The following is a 24,460-nucleotide window of genomic DNA, read 5'->3' as shown; positions in this document are numbered from 1 at the left end:
GCTTAAAGTCTCACCTTTTAAACGAGCCATTGTATGTGTTCATAGCTATAACACAGAATATGCTGTGGCTGTACAAAAATCATCAACAATGGTCTAGATTGCTGGCACTCTAGGACAAAGCTTCCAAATACAGCTTGGCATTCAATGAGTTTTAAACATAAATCAATAACTATTTCCTCTGCCCACAACTGTTTCAAAATAAAAGTCCTCACTACAATAATTTACTATTAAATAATTTAGCTATTTAAACTATCCAACTATTTAACTGTTCAGCCGTTCCAACTGTCAGTTATCACCCGCTATGCCTCTAGCCAACTATATTTAACCACCACCTACCTAGCAACCAACATAGCAACCATTGAAATAAAGCATCTATGTCAGTTTCTATTGCAACCAACACGATTACCCTAGCAACTGTCATAGAAACAGCTTTATTTAGCATTGCAACAACCATGTCTACCTAAGCAAAATCATTGTAACTATCTCTACATTATCTGTTTTCTCTTCCCCACTTTCTTTCACTTATTTTTCTTCACTTCGTCCATTAAACTAGCTCAACCGTCGTCCTGCTATTGTTGTTATAGTTACCATTCACAGGCATTGATATGGAACGGCGATTAAACTCTTTTTACCAGATCTACTTCATAGGTGTCCCGTTATTCAGAATTAAAAGCCACCCCGTCAGCCAATTGGAAAAGAGTAAGAAAGAGATTTCTTCTCTCCGGGTGATAAATATCAATATGGTGTATTCAAATTACTAAATTTGCTTACAGAAATTTGCTATTAGTAATTATGCAGATTAGGGCTGGGATAAACGATTATTTTTTCTGTCCGATTCGATTTCGATTCGATTATCGATTATCTCCCCATTAATTCACTAATAGCAACTTATACATGTTTATTTACAAATCTGAATGAAAAAACATGAATTCTTTAATATTGCAATATACGTTTATTGCTTTTAAGATAAAAGATACAAAATAAAAGACTATACAAGTGCAAAGTAATGCATTCTTAGTCAGAGGTAGCATTCAATAAAGTTAGTGTATGTCTAATTGAGTGCCTAGCAGAGTTTACTTTAACTTTAATGCAGCAGTTTTGAACAAATTTGCGCAGCATGGTCACGATGCTAAGCGGATTTAATAGCAATTTAGCCCACTGTGTTCTATGCAGTGCTTCTATGTGGCAACAACAATCCTTCAACAACCGTGAATATTTAGTTAAATGCCCATGCAGGGGAGGAGCAGCGGGCTCGTTACGAGAGAGAGCGGGCGGGGCGAGGAAAGGCTGTGTGAGTAAAAAGTGCAGCTCAATGAAATTATTTTATCTTATCTTTAATTTAAATAGTAGGCCTACAACATAGAACATCAACGTGTAGTGGCCGGTTTTGATTTCGTGGTGCCCAGCCACAGATTAGTCAACGTATGGAAAACACTGAATGTGTAAGATTAAAAATATTTAGCAGCACACGTTATGCTTGACGAATCGACGCTCATATTTTGCGTCAATGTATTTTTTGCGTCTATGTCATCGATTATGTCGACGCGTTCTCCCAGCCCTAATGCAAATCATAAAATACTATAAATAACTAGAAAATGTAATTTCGAGGAATTAAGAGTGCATTAAAATGCAAAACAAACTTTTATCTGGAAACAGTTGTAGTCTAGTTGCCACTTTGTGTGGCTAGTTATTTTGCCTAGCCTACTTAGACTCTGCATAATGAAAAAAAGCTTTGTATGTTCCTTTTCTTCTTTGGTGCCATGTCTGATCTACAAAGCACAAAAGGGGCAAAATGTGCATGCTGAAGGACAAAGGGAATATTACAATGTTTTACACTGGCCTTATATATTGGTAGACATCCCTGATAACTTGGCCTATACCGACACACTCACTCGCTTGTCTGCCAGTGTCACCACAAAGTTAAGTAGGCTATGCTTTGACACTGTTGTGTGTGTCAGATAAACCTTTCGGTTTCAGCCAATCAAATGACAGTGTGTCTTTTACTGTTGTCCTGGCCGTCGGAATCAGTCCAAATAGCACAAAGGAGTTCGCTAAAATATTGGTGGGGACAATTTTGTCATCTCAAAATATTGTTTGGGACTAGTACCTAGCATCCTCCCCTAAACCTACGCCCATGATCAACATAGAGTAAACACTACACACACACAAACACGCACACACACACACACAGAGGTACGCACGCATGCATGCACACAAGCACGCAATACGGACGTACAGTACATACGAGCACGCGCATAAAAACACACGCATACACATACAGTAGACATGCACGCACGTCGCACGTACAGTACGCACAGACACACCATTACCCCCACACACCCACTCATAAGCGAACACACAAACGCACAGACACATAAAACACACACACATATGCAGGCAAGCAGACATGCAACACACCCACACACACACACACTCACAAGCAAAAACACATGCACAGAGAAGCACACATACAAAAGCAAATGCACACACTCATTTACACAAAAGTTGCAAGAGTAGGAGATGGAGACAAATTGACAAGCATGATTTATTTTTGCGGATAGAATGTGCAGGACTGAGCGGCGGTCATATTTTATACCTTTTTTGCGTTACATCTAGTTTACAGTGTTCATCAGGATCTGTTATCTGGCTCACTCTTTCACTCCTTCATCTTTCCATCCTTCTTTGGAAAGCCTCCTTGGCTTCTTATGCCACTCTTAACATGTTCATGAAAAATATATAGCTAATATATTTTTATAAAAATTAAATGTGGCATTCCCTGATTTCTTAAAATGTATAATTTCTTAACTCACCTCTCTTTCTTTTTGCATGGCTTCATGTTAGAGTACCTTTCCAAATAGCTAAGCTTAGTTAGAAGCTTAGTTAGTTTCAATCGGTCACTGATATTTCTCAGTGTGAATGAAGATACATACTAATACATCGTATAAAAGGCGGTGAGTTGCATTCCTTAATTTGTTTAGACAGTTCGATAATAAATTAGACACTGTTGCACTTTTGATTTGAGACCGGGTCAGATGCACTCATAGTACAAATACATATTGTAGCTACCAGCATGTTTTAAATCCACTTTATATCTGCCTTAATGTGCAGATTTTGTTGTCAGTTTAATTTAAAAATCAGAAATACATTGGAGTAAGTGTAGACAAAGAGTTGGTGTGACGAAAGGCATGTGTAGTGTGAAAGATTTAAGGTGTCAAGTGCGAGTCTCACGCTCAGTGCTTAAGAGTATTCAGCCTTGGTTTTGGCAGGCAGCTCCTTTCCTCTTTCCGATACTGCATACCGCCACTGAATCTTTTAGTAATACACGGTGCGCACTGGCCTACTTTCCCTGTTAACATGTTGTTAAATGTCATTATACTGGCAAATACCTTTGACATACTTTTAAAGGAACATGCCAACATTTTGGGCAATTATCTCTATCGTAGGGATGCACGATATATCGGCGGCCGATATATTATTAGCCGATAAGTGAAAAAATGAAAATATTATTATCGGTCCGATAACAGAATTCTGGCCGATAATTTGCGCCGATATTTTTTAAAGTCCTAATTTAGGCCTACGTAAGGTCTGTCCTGCTACACTGAGCTACTTGAGCTTGGTTGGCTATACTTTTTCCTCAATATAATGTTAGAGGTGTGAATGTATTTCACCACTCTAACAAAATCTGTGGATATGCGTTCATTTGGGAATCTGTGCATCTCAAAATCCTCTCGTGAATGATCCGCCATTTAACCTTAACAGAGCGGAGCTCAGCCCCATCTAGAGCCGCCTTGTGCTGGTGTGTTTTTATGCTTTACCGCTGGTCGGGAAACAAATAAACAAACTCGTTAGTGGGACGAGTACATAAGAAGGCCTAGTTCTAAGTTGTGTTTTAGTATTATATTTGCATTACTTTAGCTTGGGTTTTGTATTATTACCTAGAAATATGCTAACCATTCGTGCTTCAGTTCCAGACAGGTCATCATAATAAGTTATTAAAACCTTCGGGGCTAACGCCTTTCATTTCTGCTGCAGCAGGTTGTGCGCAACAGAGTAGACGGACATAAGATACAGTCTGAGGAGTTGCAGCTTTATTCAGTTACCCGCAGTTGAAAGTTTCCCTCGCAAACTCTGATTTGGTCGCTATACTCTAGCTTATTCCAAGCTGAGCCGTTTATGAGCGTTTAGTCCTAAATGAAAACGATTTAAACTCTCTAGCCACTCACTCGCAATTCACGTCAGGTTCACTTAAAGGAGCCACACATACTGTAGGGCTAGGCTGTTATGTTGTTGACTGCCATACTATTGAGGACTATTATGAGTTCTGTCCATCATTTGGTGGTAGGTAAAATTACTGCAATAAAATTATGCTTATTAAATGCTTTCCCCAAATCACAAGAGTAACAAGATTGTAGCAGCACAGCTGTTACATGTACACTGAAGACAATGAGGCCTTGACTGGAGCTAAGAATGCTTTGTATATCAAATCTATCATGACCAGATTTACCCCATCCAGCAGGTCTCAGGTCAGCTCTTTGCCTCTGATGAAAATTTAGGCAAATTGGCAAAGTTTTGTAAAAGCACTCAGTATTACAATGTAACAACTATATGTAGGTACCCACAAATACATAATGCAAGTACAATGATAGTACCCGATAGTACATGTTGTAGCACAGGTTGTACCACTGTACCTAATTAGGTAGGTACACTGTAACAGCGACACATTAAAATAAAGTGTTACCTTGTTTTTTAACACATCTTTGTGTCCAGATAGGGACAACACATTTGTTTTAATAGTGTACAGGATTTTTAAATCTTATACCATTTTAAAATCGAGTGACAATCGTACACACATAATCTCAACCAATAATCTTCTCTTATGATGGGAAACACGCACAAGACTAATACAATCAGTGTAATACATGGACTGTACCATCTATAATTTGCTTTTGTTGATGCAAAGCACATTAAATTGCCTCTGCGTATGTAAATGCGCTATAGAAATAAACTTGCCTTGCCTTGCCTGTACCAGACTTGATCATTGATTTACATGTCTTTTTCCCTCTCAGAATTCAAGGCAGTAGTTGGATTATTTCTCTGCTGATAATGGCAGCCGTCTTCTGGATCTACCGTCTTATAAAAGTCATCTTCAATATCCTCAGTTACTGGGAGATCCGGCAGTTTTACATTAAGGCTCTGAAAATAAGGATGGTAAGAAAACACATAGTTTATGAGTAATATAATACAGTGCCCTCTACTGCACCCCTGCTAAATATGAGTAGAAAGGGTTATCTATCTATAAATTGCAGGAACGTGTGTGTGTGTATGTGCCGCATATCTCTCGAACCAAAAAGCTTAACAATAATATAGCCCTAACTCAAAACAGCTATTAGGCTTAATAATATGTCATTCTGATCTGTAGAAATGTCACATGCAGCCATGCCTAAATTCTGCTTAGGCCTACTGCACATTAATAATTATAGGTTAATACAGTTTTTCCCCTACAATGTATTCAGCAGTGGCGCAGCGGCACTCCTGGAATTCAAGTGCCGCTGCAAAAAAGTTGCCTAATTTAAAAAAAAAAAAACATGCAAGTGAACTTCAGGAACAGCTGCCGTTCATTCAGGTTTGATGTCAACAAATAATAGTAGGCTACGTTGAAGGCGCAGTCAGGGATTCCACAGGAGATCATGTTTGTTTGTGTTTATGTTTAAGTTTATTAGCAGACGCAATTTTGTGCAAAAAAAACGTAGCCTACATTATGTTAACGAAGGAACCAAATTAAACACGCCAGCGAGGTAGCTCGCCCCTACCTTTAGGCTAGCTCGGTGGAACGAAGAGTCAGGTCAATTCCACACATTGTTTCGTTTTTGTCAGTCAATGCTTTCAAGCCCTGTGTTGCTAACATACCTAGGCTAAGAAACTAAGGTGTAGCCTATAGAGCTGCACAGTCCCGCCCACAGCCAAAATGCGGTTAGGTGCCGGATGTAAGATTCCCATTCATTTGTCCCATTGACGTTTGGAAAAATCCGTTTTTAAAGAGTTTTACAGCATGTCTTAGGCTAACCAGCTACGGCATAACTCATAAGCATACAACATATTATTTCGAGTGAAAAAACGAAGAGAAAATCCAAAAAAAGTCAAAGGTACAAGACTGTGTACATATTTTCATTTCCGAGCAAAGGAACTACTCATCCCATAAACCACCACGCCTCACTGAATAATATAGATCAGATTCCAAAAATAATTAAGTGGAAATGCATGGATTCCAGTTTCTTCCAGTAGCAGCAACTGGAATCCATGCATTTCCACGGAATTATTTTTGGAATCTGATCTTATCATACCTGTTCATTCTTACTCGTCGCTTCGACTTTATCGTGACTAAATTCAAGATGGCTGCAAACGCTAAACTTCGCGGAAGATACTGTCTGTATAAATCGTCTTGTAAGTAAACTACGAGTGCTTTTTCAAAGTTCTCAATGTCTCGTTTTAAATGCCAGGGCCCTCGGAAGTCTACCAATGAAGTGTGGAGATACATTGAGCCTCGTAAATGGTGTAAAACAGTGATTTATTTGCATGGCTAGCCCGATGCCGAAGCACCACCATTGAAAAAGCTGTTGGTAGCATCGGCTAACTAGCGCCAGATTTTGGAGTGCAGGGGACAAGCCGAGATGGGCTATGAGACATACGTTGACACTCGGTATCATGTTTCAACACACTTTAGGTCAAAATCACACCGGAATTCTCCTTTAAGACACCCATGCTAAAATTGACTGAAGGGAGGAATAAAAAACATCTTTTGCCTTTTGTCTTAATGCCTTAATTAAAAAAAAAAAAATAGGAAAAATCAAACCTTTAAGGACATCAATTATTTTTAAATGTATCATGTATTGTAAATAAATAAATATCAGACCACATTAGCATCCTGCTGCTGCCCCGATACAGACAAAGAGCAAAAGTCACCAAACCGGTTCTGAAGGAGGTGAGAATGTGGCCGGAGGGGGCCGTCTCACGACTTCAGGACAGCTTTGAAACAACAGACTGGGATATCTTCAAAACAGCTGACACCCACAACAACCACATTGACATTGAGGAATACACAGACACTGACCTCCTACATCACCAAATGCATCGATGATGTTACAGAAATAAAACACATCACCACTCGGGCAAACCAGAAGCCATGGCTGACAGGAGACGTCCACAGACTGCTGAGGGCCAGAGACAAAGCCTTCAGAGCTGGAGATGTAGCTGGCCTAAGAACAGCGAGGGCTAACCTGTCCCAGGGCATCAGGAAGGCAAAAAAGGATTACACAGACAAAATAACAACACACTTCAAAGACAGCAGAGATGCACAGAGCCTATGGCAGGGCATACAGGCCATCACTGACTACAAGCCTGCGCCACAGAGCTGTGAGAACAACACCTCTCTGCTAAATGACCTGAACAGTTTTTTTTTTGAAGCACAAAATGACACTCACCCACAGAAAACCCCACCTCCCCCCCCACGACCAACCCCTGTACCTGTCCTCTGCCAGCGTGAAGAGGACACTAGCCACCATTAACCCACGCAAAGCAGCAGGCCCAGACAACATACCAGGACGAGTGTTGAAGGACTGTGCAGAAGAGCTGAAGGATGTTTTTACAGACATTTTCAACACCTCTCTGGAGCAAGCAGTCATCCCATCACTTTTCAAAACTGCCACCATCATACCCGTGCCAAAGAAATCATCACCATCATGCTTCAATGACTACCGTCCTGTAGCACTCCACGCCCATAATCATGAAGTGCTTGAGCGGCTAGTCATGTCACACATCAAAGCCACCCTACCCCCACCCTGGACCCCTTCCAGTTTGCATACCGAGCCAAGCGATCCACGGAGGATGCAATCTGCTCTGCCCTCCATCCAGCCCTCACCCACTTAGACAATAAAGACTCATATGTGAGAATGCTGTTCATAGACTTCAGTTCAGCATTCAATACCATAATACCACAACAACTCATCAGCAAACTGGACAAGCTAGGATTCAGTACCTCCCTCAGCAACTGGCTGCTGGACTTCCCTGTTGCAGAGACCACAAGCAATGCGTGTCGGGACAACACCTCAAGCACTCTGACCCTGAGCATGGGGGCCCCTCAAGGGTGTGTGCTCAGCCCCTGCTCTTCACACTGCTAACACATGACTGTACAACCACTCACAGCTCCAACCATCTGGTGAAGTTTGCGGACGACACAACACTGGTGGGCCTCATCACTAAGGGCAATGAGGCTTACTACAGAGAAGAAGTAGACCTGCTGGCTAAATGGTGCAAAGACAACAACCTCCTGCTAAATGTCAGCAAGACCAAGGAGATTGTTGTCAACTTTCAGAGAGGCCACAAACAACTGCCACCACTGTCCATCGACGGAGATGCTGTGGAGAGAGTGAGCAGCACAAAATTTCTGGGGGTGCACATCAGCGGCGACCTCTCCTGGACCACCAACACAGCATCACTGGCTAAGAAAGCCCAGCAGCCCTCTACTTCTTGGCGCCAATTGAAGAAGGCAAGTGCCACGCCTCCCGTCATGACTACATTCTACAGAGGGACCATCGAGCATCGTCTCCAGCAGCATCACAGTGTGGGGCGGAAGCTGCACAGATCAGAACAGGAAGACCCTCCAGCACTGTTAACACAGCTAAGAGGATCATTGGAGCACCACTCCCCTCCCTGCAGGACATTTACACCACCCGCCTCACCCGCCAAAGCACTAATGATTGTCAAGAGCGGTACAGGAGCCTCCGTTCCCGCACCACCAGACTGGCAAGTAGCTTCATCCACCAAGCAATCAGGATGCTGAACACTCTACCCACTCTCCCATCACTGACAGCCCCCCCCACCCACCAGCCAGCCAGGAACCTGGGAAACTAGGATCCTGTCTACCCTAACCCCCCCCCCCCCCCCCCCCCAACTTGTGGAACTGCACTGTGACTGCGCAGCCCCTAACGTGTTGCTGCTTCACATCAAGCCTGATATACTTGAAATTACTGCATACTGCATATCAATGTAAATATACAGGTCACACAAGCACAAGTTTAAACTTCATGTAACTGTTAAGACTATATAAATATACAACACAACTACCTCTATTTTTTTTTATATATATATGTCCTATATTTCTATTTTGATACATACATGTTCTATATTTCAGTCTTGCACTTTAATTTAATGTTTATTGTCTATGGCTATGTCTATAGTATGTCTATGTCTGTATTTAAAATATGTCTATGTCTGCATGGGAAAGTAAGAAACTAAATTTCAATTCTTTGTATGACCAGTGCATGTAAAGAAATTGACAATAAAAGCCGACTTGACTTGATATAGACAGTGGGAAAAGTGGCTAGTGGACAGACAGTACCAAACATGGAGGGGGTGAAGAGGCAGACAGACTATGCAGAGAAGTCTATCTCTCCTCTTCCCTTAAGTGAGGCATTGAACAGTTCAATGGCCCTGGGGACAAATGACTTTCTCAGTCTGTCAGTTGTGCTAGGCAGTGAGCGAAGTCTCCAGCTGATCAGGCTCTTCTGCTTAACAACAGTGCTGTGGAGTAGGTGACACTCATTGTCCAAGATGTTGATCAGTTTGTTCAGGGTCCTTTTGTCAGATAGTGAAGTGATGCACTCCAGTTCAGCTCCCACTACAGAGCCAGCTTTTCTTACCAGCCTGTCAATTCGCCCCGCATCCTTCTTCCTTGTGCTTCCTCCCCAACATACTACTGCATAGAAGAGGACGCTGGCAACAACAGACTGGTAGAACATCCTGAGGAGCTTACTGCACACATTGAAGGACGGCAGCCTCCTCAGGAAGTACAGCCTGCTCTGCCCTTTTTTGTAGAGTGCATCAGTGTTGGCTGACCAGTCCAGTTTATTGTCCAGGTGGAGACCCAGATACTTGTAGGTGCTAACCACCTCCACATTGACCCCATCAATGTGGACTGGTAGCAGAGTGGGCTTAGACCTCCGGAAATCCACCACCATCTCCTTGGTCTTTGAAGTGTTAAGTTGAAGATGATTGAGTTTGCACCATTGCACAAAGTCCTCCACCAGGCTCCTGTACTCCTCCTCCTGCCCGTTCCTGATACACCCCACAATTGCAGTATCATCAGAAAACTTCTGCATGTGGCATGACTCGGTGTTGTAGCAGAAGTCAGATGTGTACAGGGATACAAGGATACAAGGATACAAGGAAGTTTATTGTCACATGCATATAGTTACTGGAAGTAAGAAATGCAGTGAAATTATGTCTGGTGTCAGCCTATTTGTGCAAAGTGGGGGGGTAAAAAGTGCAGTAGAAGAGGGGTTTAGTAGATTAAGTGGCAAGGGCTGCATAAGAAAGGTGGGGGAGGATTGGAATGGGGGGGGGGGCACCAACAAGGAGCACCCAAGAGCAACAGGGGCAAGGAAAAACTCCCTTACCAAGGAAGAAACCTTGGGCAGATCCACGGCTCAAGGGGCTAACCCAACTGCCAGGGGTCTTGGTGTGTGTGTTGGGGGGATGACAGGGGAAATGGGATAGTGTGCTGTGTATGTGGGGAGAGGGCAGTGTGCAATATGTGTGTGGGGGGGACAGTGTACTGTAAGTATGTTGGGGATGTGTGTTGGAGAAGCTTCCTGATGAAATAATGTGCTGTGTATGTAGGGGAGAAGGGGGCAGTGTACTGCAAATATGGTGAAGGGACTTACTATTGCAAGCAGAGTACTGTATGTACGATGTATGTGAGTGATGAAGATGTGTGTGTGGGCGGGAGGGGAGTGTAGCAGTGACTGTGTGTGTGTAGTGTGCGTGTGGGTAGGTGGGGGCAGTGTGCTGTAAGTATGTAGAGGATGTGTGTTGGAGAAGATCCTGAAGACAATGTGCTGTGTATGTGGGGGGGGGGGGGGCAGTGTGCAGCAAGTAGAGGAGGCTTACTGTAGCAAACAGTGTGCTGTATGTATGTGAGGTGATGACAGTGATGATGTAAGTGTGTGTGTTTTTTGTGTGTGTGTTGGGGAGATGTGTGTGTGTTCTATGGAGATGTGCAAAAGTTGGAGAAAGTCAGATATGTGTGTGTGTGTGTGTGTGTTTTGACGTGTGATGAAATAAGAAAATAAATAAAAAGGTCTATAGCATATGGTGAGGGATGTAAAAGTGCTAAAAGTCTTGTAGGTGTGTGTGTGTGTGTGGGGGGGGGGGGGGTCATGAGTGCTGAGGAGTGAATGAGTGCAAAGTCAGTATAATGTGAGTTCAGAGTTGGGAAATGTTTGAGAGTGCTGAGGAGTGAATGTGTGCAAAGTCAGTATAGTGTGAGTTCAGAGTTCGGATGGCCTGGGGATAAAAACTTCTCCTGAGTCTCTCAGTTCTGGCTTTGTGACTAGATAGATAGATAGATAGATAGATAGATAGATAGATGCATCTGCACTCGTCTGTTTGAACTCATAGGCAAAGTGAAACTAACTTCACAGTGGTCTCATAGTCAACGACAAAATAGTTCTCAGTTAATTACTTCACTATTGACTGACAAGGGGTTACCATCTAAAACATAGCCTGAAAAATGCAACACTTACCCCAATAATGTTCGAATCCTAATCCTAAAGATATTTATCCTGCAGAGGAGTTGCTGCTTACATTTTGTCACAGTGCATCTTCAGCTGTGCTTTATATGCACCTTTTGCTAAAGACCAGGTTTTTCTTGGTCAGTGGCGGAATGATTTTTTTAAAGGGTGTAAGGTAGTGATTTTTGGATCATGCACCAGACCACACTTTAGTCAAGTCAAGTCATATTTATTTATATAGCACACTTAAACGCAATGTTATTGACCCAAGGTGCTCAGAAATAAAATAAACAGTAATAAAAACAAAAATAAAGACATAAATGACAAAAAATAAAAATAAATAAATGAAAATACAAAATAATAATAATAACTAGACTGCATTTCCGGCGGGAACTGCGAAAGTGTGCTTGCCCTGGTCCGGTCACCAATGTGAGCAGACAGTGGCATACGCTATGCTGAACCTGGCTTGATCCAGACATTGTAACAGTGCCTTTCAGTGTTGGAGCAGTGGCAATATCTCAAAAGCTCTAGGAGAGGGCTATTCAACTATTGGCATGCGGGTTGAATGCGGTTTGTTGGATTTTACCTTTGGCCTGCCTTCGAATTTAGCTTCTATAACTGAGATCAAATCAATAAAATAAAACGACAGCAGTGATTGGCTGCAAAAATAAATAATGTCACGCGTCTTGCGTCTCTCAAACTGGGCTATCAGGTAACCTACAGAGGAATTGAAATTATGAAATATGACCAAGGCATTAAAAAGCTGCTTGTTTGTCAGGATACTTTTTCACTGATTTATTTAAAAAAAATATGAGCTATGAGTGTGAATGTTATATATTCCATCCCACAAATTATGTTTTACTGGTTTATTTGACAAATAATCTATATGGATTTGCTCTATAAAGACCTTATATTTGTTTGGGATTGTTTTGTGAGCCTGGGGTTGTTTTGAGAGCCTTAGATGTATCTCAGAATAAAGGAATACTTCATATTACTCTAAACCACCATCTGTAAATCAACTGTATACTACTGTCTACATTGCACTATATTTCTTGACCTGTCTCTGTATATTTCATCACCTTTCTATACTTTGCCTCACATTGCAACACAGCTCAGATCTTTGGTTGCTATGAAGGCCAATCGTTCTAAATGGATGGTTGCTATGGCCAAAGGCCAGTTCTATCTCTGCCGTTGTCAAGCGGGCATATCGTAGAATTCTGATTAACCTTATTTGAAACATCTCTATTTTACTTAGCCCACTTCCATACAGTGGGTCCCATTAAGAAGTGGCCACTTCATTCGCGCAGCACACACAGCAGCATTATTAAATTAATCTGTCACCATATGCCTATGCCTACGTTTGCAAAGAAAACTTTTTAATTTGATTCACATGAAACGTTACATTTAATGTACACATTGACAATGAGTAGGCTAGTTTTGGTTGTTGGTGGTGTTATTGCATCCCTTAGTTATGCCAAGTTCCGATTGGAAGCTCCTGTAGACAATATTAGACGCATTTCAAAACATCGCGGTAGGAGTTAGAAGTCCTCCCTACTTCTTTTAAGCTGTCACAGGTGCTACTTTTAGGGCTAATGTGCTAAATAGCAGTCCTAAAGTTACAAGTGACGAAGTTACGAGTGCAAGCATCTCATATCAAATGACCATGGCATTACGCTAAACAACATAAATCCCAATTAGCAACATACATCTCCTCCCTATATCTAGCCACACAAGAAATTAATGATACTAAATCTCTGCTTAGCATGCTTCTCCGCTTAGCATTCTAATAACAGAAGGGGCACATTTATGTTGACCACTACAACATGACTCATTATGTCTGTAACGTTAACTGTATAAAACACTGACATAGACATGGAAACCGATATTTTAGGTTCTTGGCCACAAACTCAAAACGTGTCTCTCTGAAGCCCTATTCTAGAATCTTTGCTCTGAAGGCTGCGTTGCTAGGCAACATCAAATAAACGAAATGAGTCTTTCAGTATTAAATGTTTACGTGTGATTCCGAATGGGTGTGGTTTGCAATTAGAATAAACAAGAAATAACATTTCCAATAATTTCCCATTATAAATTACATAATATTTGCACCTTCCTTCCTTACTTGTGAAGCTCACATAATTCTAATGATGTCACTGTATGTATGTGAAATGTAACGTTGCCACCTAGCGTTCAGATGTATACATTAACGTGACATTTCTTGCTTGTGTCGTCAACTCCATGCTCTGAGGAAAACAATCTTTTTATCATAGTTTCCTCTTCAGTGAGCGATTACCAGGTCGTTTTTGTAACAGAGATGGCTGTTTATTGTCCCTAGGTTTACAGAAACACCTATTCATATTAATACGTATGGAAATCAAGTTAATGCTGCCGACCACTGTTTGTATATTACATGGCCCAGAATGCCTTGCATGTCTTTACAACAAAACAACACAGTAAAACCTAAATGCCCGTAAAAATATGAATTTGCATACTTGTAACATTTTTAATAATACTCTCCCATCATGATATTTAGCAATAATGAAAAATTTATTTTGAATACCGTCAATGTGAAAATAACTGTACTATGTCAGCAATAAACAGCTAATGTTCTCCTTACCACTTCAGTTCGTAAGTCCATACTATCCCATGGCTGAGCAAGGATATCATGATTGGGCAAGGCTGCCCAGAAACATTGTGGCTGCCCAGAGACATTGTGCATACTTGGAAGGCATTGTGAATGGAGTGCAAGTGCAAATGTGAAAGGTGATAGTTGCCAAATACGGGTGGGTGGTTTGCCAAATGCTGTAAACTACTGGAATGTTTTCTTTTTTTTTAGCTTATGCACCCTCACATTGGAGTCCTGAGTTCAAATACAAAATTTGGTATCGATATGTGACAGTGTTCCTGAGATATGGACAACTTCCTGTTTCGGAGCTTCGCCGCCGATTTCGTTTGGCTGTGACGGGCAAACGCTTTCAAAAATCAAAAATCCTTCTGGTTACTTTTGTGAGGCTTGGTCCAAGGATAATGTATGTCAAGTTTCGTGGCGTTCGGACCAAATTTGTGACCTGTGAAAATTTAGTTTCACTTTCTGTTCAATACAATAAGGCGGACGAACGACACGCCCACCTGACATCATCTTCGCGAGCAACTTACACCGGTACTGACCAGACGTTTTAAAGTTGGAACGGTGTCTCTGTCTCAAAGGGCCTAGGCGCTAGAGCTGACAAAAAATTAGGGAGAAGGGAAAAATAATAAAACTTAAGAAGAACAATAAGTGTGCTGCTTGCAAGCACACTAATAATAATAATAATAATAATAATAAACAGATTATGATTGTAGATAAAAATAAACATATGGTTACTGAAACTACTACTAATATAGGCCTAGAGAAAGATGGACAGTAAAGTTAGATGCCAGTTAATATAATGCAGAAAAAAAATAGTAATAAGATTAAATAAAATAAAAATAAACAACCAAACAAGGGGAGAAATTAATGGACATTATAGGCCAAAGAAAATAGATGGGTCTTTAAATTTAATTTAAAACTACTGATGGTGGGACAGGACTTAATTTCTATAGGGAGATTGTTCCAGAGTTCCAGCAACAGAAAAAGCTCTATCACCTTTAGTTTTAAGGGTTGCCTTTGGGACTGATAGAAGAAGAAGGGTAGATTGGTTCAGACCTAAATATAGAGAGTTACAATAGTCCAGCCTAGATGTAACAAAAGCATGGATTACAGATTCTAAGTCAGTATATGAGAGCCAGGGCTTTAATTTAGCTATTTGTCTTAGTTGAAAAAAGCTTCCCTTAACCACACTACTGACTTGCTTATTGAAATTCAAAGAGGAATCTAGGAAAACACCTAGATTTCTGACCTCACTGTGGCAATTTACAGCCAGTGGCCCAAGTGCATTTCTTATCTTAAGAACAGAGCTGAGTGGACCAAAAATAATTATCTCTGTTTTCTTTTCATTTAATTGTAAGAAATTTGCAGCCATCCAACTCTTTATGTCATTAAAGGAATTATCCGGAGTAAAATGCACTTTAGATCAATTTACGGATGATTGGGAGTACATACGTACTTACGCCAGTACCTTTCCGGAAATGTTGCCATCTTTGCTGCCATCTTCAGTTTAGTTCAGATTGCTGAGTGTGGAGTAACACGCTCTGGAAATTCACAATTTCGTCACCGTTTTAAAAAAAAAAAAAAAACATAGTCCAGTCCATACAACTTCATTTCAATTTAGAAGGAAATACTGGACTATGTTTAAAAAAAAAAAAAAAAAAAAACGGCGACGAAATTGTGAATTTCCAGAGCGTGTTACTCCACACTCAGCAATCGACTCCTACGGACTTTCCCCTGAAGAGGGCAGCAAAGATGGCAACATTTCCGGAAAGGTACTGGCTTGATGAAATTCATTCTGGACTCTTTATCCGACCACATAAAGACCTCGGGATACTTCGGTTTGGCTTTAGGGACCCTCTACTCACTACCACGTAAGTGTAATGTTGTTTGGAACTGTAGAAGAGGTATAAAAATAGCGTTTTGTAGGGGCGAAATTACATGCCCGCGTCACTTCCAGGCTAACGAGTTTTGACTAAAAATGGTAACATCGAACTTTCTCAAAACGCATCCGAATGACATGATTTGGATGTCAACTCAACGTATGTACTCCCAATCATCCGTAAATTTATCTAAAGTGCATTTTACTCCGGATAATTCCTTTAAGGCAGTTAAACAGGCTTTCCAAGATGCAGGAACTGTCGGCTGTTAATGTCAGATAAAATTGAGAGTCATCAGCATAGCAGTGATATTGAATGTTATGTTTGTTAAAAATGGAGCCAAGAGGCAGCATATATAGGGAGAATAGCAGAGGGCCTAAAATGGAACCCTGAGGGACACCACATTTGATAGGAGCAATGGACGAAGAGCAATTACCTAATCTTACAGAGGATGTTCTATCATTCAGATATGATGTGAACCATTTCAACACCATCCCTTGCAGATCAACTTCATCCTCCAGACGTTTTAACAGGATGCTATGGTCAATGGTATCAAAAGCAGCACTAAGGTCAAGAAGTGCTAAGAGGGCACAAAAACTATTATCTACTGAGCAAAGAATATCATTTTGCACCTTAAGTAGAACAGATTCGGTGCTATGAAGTTTTCTAAAACCTGACTGAAATTTATCTAGGATGTTGAAAGCATTCAAATAAGAAGTGACCTGAGAGAGAACAACTTTTTCCAGGATCTTTGAAACAAAAGGTCATTTGAAAATAGGCCTATAGTTTTTCAGGTCACTGTAATCAAGACTGGCAACAAATTTGGCCCGCAGGCTTTATGTAGAGACAGCTGCGATCTGCGGTCTGAAACTGAGAAACTGTGTGAGAACTGAACGTGGAAGTGCATTCTATCAGAGCAAATTAATTCAATTTCAAAACATTACATTCAGTTCATGGGATTCAGTTACAAACTTATGAATTTAATTTCCAAATATAACATTCAAATATTATTTTTCAATACAATTGCTCAAATTCATCAATTCAAATGGAAATACAAAATATTCACATTCAGTTTCTAGTGGCAGAAAAATCACTCTATAGTGCAAGAAGACAGGTGGAGAGCCATCAAAGTACTTCTGAAGAAGTTAAAAGATTGAGCAGCTGAGATGGGAGAGACTCTGCGTATAACAATTATTGCCTGTGTTCACCAGTCAAAGCTTTATGGGCAAGTGGCAAAGCTCGTATTAAATCATTACTAAAGTTTGCCCAAAGATGTGGGAAAACTCCAAGGTCAAAAGGAAGAAGGTTCTTTGGTCTATTGAAGAGGTAGAGGAGGGAAGAGAGGGAAGTGGAGAGGGAGGAGGGGAGAGCATGGTAAGTGTGTATCAGGTGTGTGAGGCTGTCAGAGAGGAGGTATTCTTGGAAGAGTTTTTTGAAGACATCGGCTCTGTTCGAGAGACATCTAACTGGGGAGCGAGGCAACAAGTGCTGTTCAAAACTGAAAAAAGACTTTTTGCTGCCTTATAAGACTTCTTAAAATTACCTGAATAGTAGTTGTTTTTGAAGGCAGCATCGATGTATCCCTACTACCCACAATCCTTTGCTGCAACGTCTGAAACAGCTGGTAGGACTTGGCAGATTGTTCTACCTCGGGGGACCACAGATTAAAAAAAAAAAATTGGATTGCTGTGGGTGTGGGGCAGCAGTGCCAGACTTTGGAGGAACGCAGGGGGCACTTAACTCATTGAGTGCCAAAAACGTAATATTACGTTTTTAGCTTTTTTTTTTATTACGAAACTAGACACTCTAGCTGTCTAACACACCTTATATGTATTTTGGGAAGCCTGTGATGAATGGAAATGAAATATATGACGATCGAAAAACTCACAATCGCGACATTTTTCATCTGGACATTTAATCTTAAAACTCTGCTTTTGATGGTTGCCGCTTTGGGTTGAATCAGTGACACATGCACATCAGGTCAAAACCAGGCCATTTTCGTGGGTTTATCACTAGGTGGCAGTCTCGCCAGGTCTCACTAGGTCACTTCCCGGAAACTTTACAGGCAACACTTCATATTTCATCAAAGACGCTACATCTCCATTTCTAGAAATAAAACAGGGATTTTGATGAAAACTAGCCACTGTTTAGCTTGGGATTTCTTAGGAACAGAGGCATGTATAATAAATAAACAGTTTGTACCCACTGAGAGCTTAAAGTCTCACCTTTCAAACAAGCCATAGTATGTGTCCATAGCTATAACATAGAATACGCTGTGGCTCTACAAAAATCGTCAACAATGATCAAGATTGCTGGCACTCTGGGCCAAAGCTTCCGAAAACAGCGCCGCATTCAATGAGTTAAAGGGATATTCCACCATTTGGGGAATTACACCCATTTGCCTCCTCCCCTTGAGTTAAAAAATTGATTTTTACCTTTCTCCAGTTCATCCAGCTGTTCTCTGAGTCTGGCGATACCACTTTTAGCTCCAGCCTAGCATACAGTAGATCATTGAATTGGATTAGACCATTAGCATCTCGCCTGCTAGCATCACATTTAAAAGTGACAAAGATTTCTGGTAATTTTCCTATTTAAAACTTGTCTCCTCTCAAGTTAGAAAGTGTAATAAGACCAACGGAATATGAAACGTGGCGATTTTGTAGGCTGATTTGACATGGAACTGTACTCTTATTCAGGCGTAATAATCCAGTCACTAACCAATTTGTCTGCTGCAGCTCAACCTTGTTGCTGGAAGTTAGCCTACAGGGACTGTTTTCAGGTGCTGCATGATACCATTGTGCTGCTGCGCCCATGGTGTTCCTTGATTATTACACTTGAAGGAGAGTATAGTTCCATGTCAAAACACCATGATCAGTCACACTTTCTAATGTTTTTGACCTGGCGGCAACCATCAAAAGCCGAGTTATGATAAAATGTCCAGATTGTGCGTTTTCATGAGTTTTCAATCGTCATCTGTTTCAGTTCTATTCATGATAGAGTTCCCAAAATCGCACATAAGGTGTGTTTATTTTCGTAATTTAAAAGAAAAGCTAAAAACGCAATATTGCATTTTTGGCACTCAACGTGTTAAGTGAGTGCAGACTAGGTTCAGTTTTTAACTACATGGTAGTTTTCAATTGCTTCATACAACTATTTTCAATTTATCTCACTGTGATGGTTCATAGAATTCAAAAGTTAGGTTGATTCAAAATGATATTTGAATCGCCTTTACTGCTTCAGTGGCTGCCTATGGGCATGCACAAACATGTCCTTAAAACAACCCTTAATGTTCGTTTTCAAAACTGTGCAACTCACCGAGTGGTTAGTGGTGTTCGTTGATGTTCCAAAACAAGTAGCGTAGCGAAATACAGTTTCTGTCATGTTTTATTTGGCATTTTGTAAAATCCCATTGATTTTTGTTGGAAGACTCATTGCACGTTGATATTACTGCACCACCGGAAACGGGGCTGTTTACATTTGCTTCAGTTTATATGCAGTTTATATGCAGTTTCATACTCTTTTCTGTTTGAGACCAGTTTGGTCAGATTCAGGGCCAAGAGTATGTAATTTTAGGTGCCAAGTATATTATTTTTATAATTTAAATAGTGACTAACTGTTTAGCATGAACAATAGCTTTTAAAGGGTTTAATTAGATTGCAATTTAAGCGATTTTTGAAATGTCAAAGCTTTTCATTTTAAATTTAAACTTCCATAATTATTTTTTAATATTTTATTATGATGTATGTAAACAGTATGTTCAAATTATAAATAAATAATATAAATACATTTATTATATATAAAATGTACCTTTTGTCCCCCAATGGATGCCACTTACAAGCAAGGAAAACTCGCCACAGAGTGCAAGTGAACGCAGATCCTGCTGTTGGTTGGTTGTTAAAAAAAGATCATACCCACTCTTTCACTCACTCTTATTCTCTCTGACACACACTTTGGGCCCTATTTTAGCCATCTAAAATGCATGGTCACCATCGAATAGCGTAAATACATTTAGGGGTTTGTCCAGTCCACATTTGGGGTGGTTTTGTTATCAAACGTCAGGTGCCTGGCGTAAAAAGGTGGCTCTTATATTTCTTAATCAGTCATGGATGTGTTTTGGGCTTAACATCCTTTAAACCAATGAGGAGGACATCTGTCATTCCCTCTAACAGCAAGCAGGGCAACATCAAACAGCGCATCAGTATTTTGATAGTCAGCGGTGAAGGAATCTGCTTGTACGCAAGACCATATGGAACAGGTATTCCACTAAGCCATTCTTTATTAAAACCTAGCAGAGTATAGGCTACACACATCTGCACTTGTCTATTAATTGAACTATAGGCAAAGTGAAACTAACTTCACCGTGGTGTAATAGTCAACGACAAAACAGTTATACACAGTTAATTACTTTCACTATTGACTGACAATGGGTTACCAGCAAAAACATAGCCTGAAAAACTTCCCCCTATAATGTTCGAATGACTGAATAAATAACCTAAGGTCATTTATTCTGCAGAGGAATTGCTGCTTACATCTCGTGACAGTGCGTCTTCAGTTGTGTTTCATATGCGCCTTTCGCCATAGACCAGACATTTCTTGGTCAGTGGCGTAATAATTTTTAGATGTAAGATAGCGATTTTTAGATCATGTGCCAGACCACACCTTATGTACGTAATTTCCACACCCCTGGGCGCATTATTTAATAAAAGTGAAGTGTAAGATAGGAAAAAACTTTGCATCAGAATAATAATACGCTTTGCGCCAGGTTTTGCATCGCAAAAATAGGGCCCTTTATCTCACTCTCTTTGAAAATAATGGGTATAGACTGAAATTGTATGAGAACTGATCTGAAATCAAATATAACACAAGTTTCTTCATTGATGTTATGAAATGATATTTGATATGGAATATGATGAATGACATGAATATCAAAATATCCAACTCAGTTTACCTTGATGCCTATTTTCTGTGTCAATTTCTTGTCCTATTGCTATAAACGTTTTATGGTCAATTGGTGTAACCGATTTATGTCAATTGGTGTAACCGGTATTTTGTCTAAAAGACTAATAATGTACAAAAAAGTTAATATGGATAATGATTTAATACTCTACTTCACTGTAATAATGGTTGTTTAAACCATTTTTACTCAAATGGTCAAAGAATAGACATAAAAGAAGATGTTTATAGCATATGGTCTTGCTCAGTACAATGAAAAACCCATATAATTTAAATTTAGAAATAAATATAATAAACATATTCTTATAGGATATTACAAAATAAACTTTCATGAGAGCAATTGCATGAACTCTAGGAGGTGAGATATATTAGATATTTGTCATTTTTGTGACCATTTGACAATTTAACAGGCTGTTAGTTCTATCTTTTGTTAAAAAATAGTATACACGTCATATTAAATAATATGAATACAACAGAAATACAAAGTATTCACTTTAGCAAATCTCAGGCATGTTTTGTTTTAAAGGTTTTAACATATTTTTAATTTTCTCATCTTACCAACCCTTATATGTCACTGACCAAAATACTGGAATTATCCTTTAAGTATGTTCACATACCATATGATTTTATTTTGACCCACTTATGAAGGGAATAGGCATATTACGTGTGTGCATTGTGCTCAGTAGCTCTGACCAAAAGCCTCTATGCATTAATCATGGAACTGTGCATGCACATGGTTCTACAAGTTTTACATGAAGATAATACTAGGACCTTACCAAGTGTGTTTTGTTGTAGAATTACAAATATTTATGCAATGTAAATTAAATTTGTTCTCACAAATGTCTTATCTAAGTGTAGTGTACAAATCTTAAAAGTAATGATTGCTTTTGTGTCTTATGTCTTCAGGATGAGCTCTGTAACTTTACTTGGCAGGAAGTGCAAGACCGTCTCATCAGCTTGCAGCGTGAACAGCAGATATGCATCCACAAAAAAGAGCTCACAGAACTGGATATCTACCACAGAATCCTACGTTTCAAGAACTACACTGTGGCCATGGTCAACAAATCAGTGCTACCTGTGCGGCTACATCTCCCCATGTTGGGTGAAGTTGTTTTTCTCACACAGGGACTCAAATACAATTTTGAACTTATTCTCTTTTGGGGTCCTGGTTCACTCTTTCAGAACAAATGGAACCTTCATCCTAAATACAAGCGTGCAAGCAATCGACTGGAGTTGGCACAGCAATTAAGCCGGGTAATCCTATTAGCAGGTGTGGCAAACCTGTTGCTCTGCCCTCTGGTGCTAGTCTGGCAGGTACTTTATGCATTCTTTAGCTATGCTGAAGTGATCAAGCGTGAACCAGGCAGCCTGGGAGCACGCCGCTGGTCTCTATATGGCCGACTCTACCTCCGCCATTTCAACGAACTAGACCATGAACTGCAAGGACGGCTTGGACATGGCTATAAACCAGCTGCCAAATACATGAACTCTTTTGCCTCTCCACTGCTTGCTGTGTTGGCCCGTAATGTAGCCTTCTTCTCTGGCTCAGTTTTGGCTGTGTTGATTGCACTCACAGTCTATGATGAGGATGTGCTGACGGTGCAACACATTCTAACAGCAATTACAGTGCTGGGTGTTGTCATCACTGTAACAAGGTGGGCATTTTAGCTGATGGTGTTTAAACTGATTCAGAAGGGTCATTCCATCTGAACGCTGACAGCAGAAAGCCTAATTGTCAACATTATATTCTGTGGTCCATAGATCATTTATCCCAGATGAACACATGGTGTGGTGTCCAGAGCAATTGCTGCAGTGTGTCCTAGCACATATCCACTATATGCCTGACCACTGGAAGGGAAATGCCAACAAGTGTGAAACACGTGATGAGCTGGCTCAACTTTTTCAGTATAAGGCGGTGAGACTGAAACTAGGGTGTTTTACCTCACAAATATTTATGTAGGGTAGCAGGAAATGACTATGTTTTACTTCAACAGTATTTGCTAATACAATGACAAGACATTAACAGGAAATGACAATAAATTAAAATACATCTGGTTGGTTATCAACGATTTTTTGTATAACAGAAACACATCTCCTAACTGTTGACCGGTTCTTTGTAATATATTATTAGGTAATGCAATGATACATTTACCACTGGTAGACTTGGATTGCTCTGACATTATGCATACTCAATCATATGCTTTTGCTGGCTCATGTTCAAAACTTGCACATGGAGACATTTGTATTATTACTCAAAGTGCTGTATTCACCCACATATCAAATGTCATATATTTCTAGGTATTCATCTTGGAGGAACTGATTAGCCCAGTCATTACTCCATTCATCCTTATATTCCTCCTGCGCCATAAATCTCTTGAGATCATAGACTTTTTCCGCAACTTCACTGTGGAAGTGGTAGGCGTTGGGGATATATGCTCTTTTGCCCAAATGGACATACGTCGCCATGGAAATCCACAGGTGACTGATGCCATCTGAAATGAAATACCTGTTTTGTCTCTATATGAATATGATTAAACCACTAAAGATCTGCTCTTAAGTCAGAATATGTAATGACTAATCTTCTATTATAGTGGCTGTCTGAGGGCCAGACAGAGGCTTCTGTCTATCAGCAAGCAGAAAATGGAAAGACAGAACTGTCGCTGATGCATTTCACTATCAAGAACCCACGTTGGCAGCCACCACAGGATAGTTCTGTCTTCATAAGTCACTTGAAAGAGAAAGTCCAGCAGGATGCCCAATCAGGACCCTCCACCCAACTTTTGTTGTCTGAGGCCCCACTCTGTGTGTCACTGTTTTCAAACGAGTCCGACACTAGTGTGAGTAGCTGAACTTAATTAATGAAGTGTTTTTCAAAGGGCAGATACATTTTCTTTGAAATTAACACAAAATTAGTGGTGTTCAAAATGACGAATAAGTTGAACTATATTTTATACCTCACTCTTCTCTGTTCCCAGCCAAACAATCCTCTGGCTAGTGTGTTCACTCATCCATGGTTGAAAGCACCTGGTCTGCCTAGCCGGGACTGGCGTTTCCTCCCCCAAAACACTACTGCCTCAGCTGCTGCTTCCGTGCTGGCTTCACTGTCTGCTTCACAACCTTCCCCAGCCAGCCGTACCCACTCTGTGAACACACTTTTGCCCTCAAACAGCCGCCATTCTTTATCACAGCACCATGGTAGCACTATGTACTTCAGTGACCGCACTGTAGTGGACAGGTGAGGTCCAATTTGATGCTGGTAGGAGTTCTGTTTAGAACATAAACTTAGACATAATGGTAAATCAGAGAGGGTTAAAGCGGAGCTAGTTATAAAGGATCTTTGGGTAAATGGTTTGAATTTTTTCTGAAATACATTCTGATCTTGGTCTGAAGTACATAATGGTTGGAAGTTATGTGATATAAAGAGTTATCACATGTTG

General features: G+C 40.4%; 1 protein-coding gene across 4 annotated transcripts in view; it reads left to right on the top strand.

The window, feature by feature from the left end:
* Window positions 1–24,460, top strand: part of atg9b (autophagy related 9B) — a 91,641-nt gene that overhangs the window by 60,060 nt on the left and 7,121 nt on the right. For all 4 annotated transcript variants that reach the window (XM_048240448.1, XM_048240442.1, XM_048240431.1 and 1 more), the window contains 6 exons: window positions 5,067–5,208; window positions 21,930–22,678; window positions 22,785–22,938; window positions 23,322–23,501; window positions 23,615–23,860; window positions 23,999–24,258. In XM_048240448.1, coding sequence (XP_048096405.1) covers window positions 5,067–5,208; window positions 21,930–22,678; window positions 22,785–22,938; window positions 23,322–23,501; window positions 23,615–23,860; window positions 23,999–24,258 — 1,731 coding nt within the window. The remainder of the gene's footprint in view (window positions 1–5,066; window positions 5,209–21,929; window positions 22,679–22,784; window positions 22,939–23,321; window positions 23,502–23,614; window positions 23,861–23,998; window positions 24,259–24,460) is intronic.

Source organism: Alosa alosa, chromosome 1 (assembly GCF_017589495.1).
Source record: "Alosa alosa isolate M-15738 ecotype Scorff River chromosome 1, AALO_Geno_1.1, whole genome shotgun sequence".
Classification (NCBI taxonomy): Eukaryota; Metazoa; Chordata; class Actinopteri; order Clupeiformes; family Clupeidae; genus Alosa; species Alosa alosa.
Note: the sequence above shows the minus strand (reverse complement) of the source record. Positions and strands in the feature narration are given on the sequence as shown.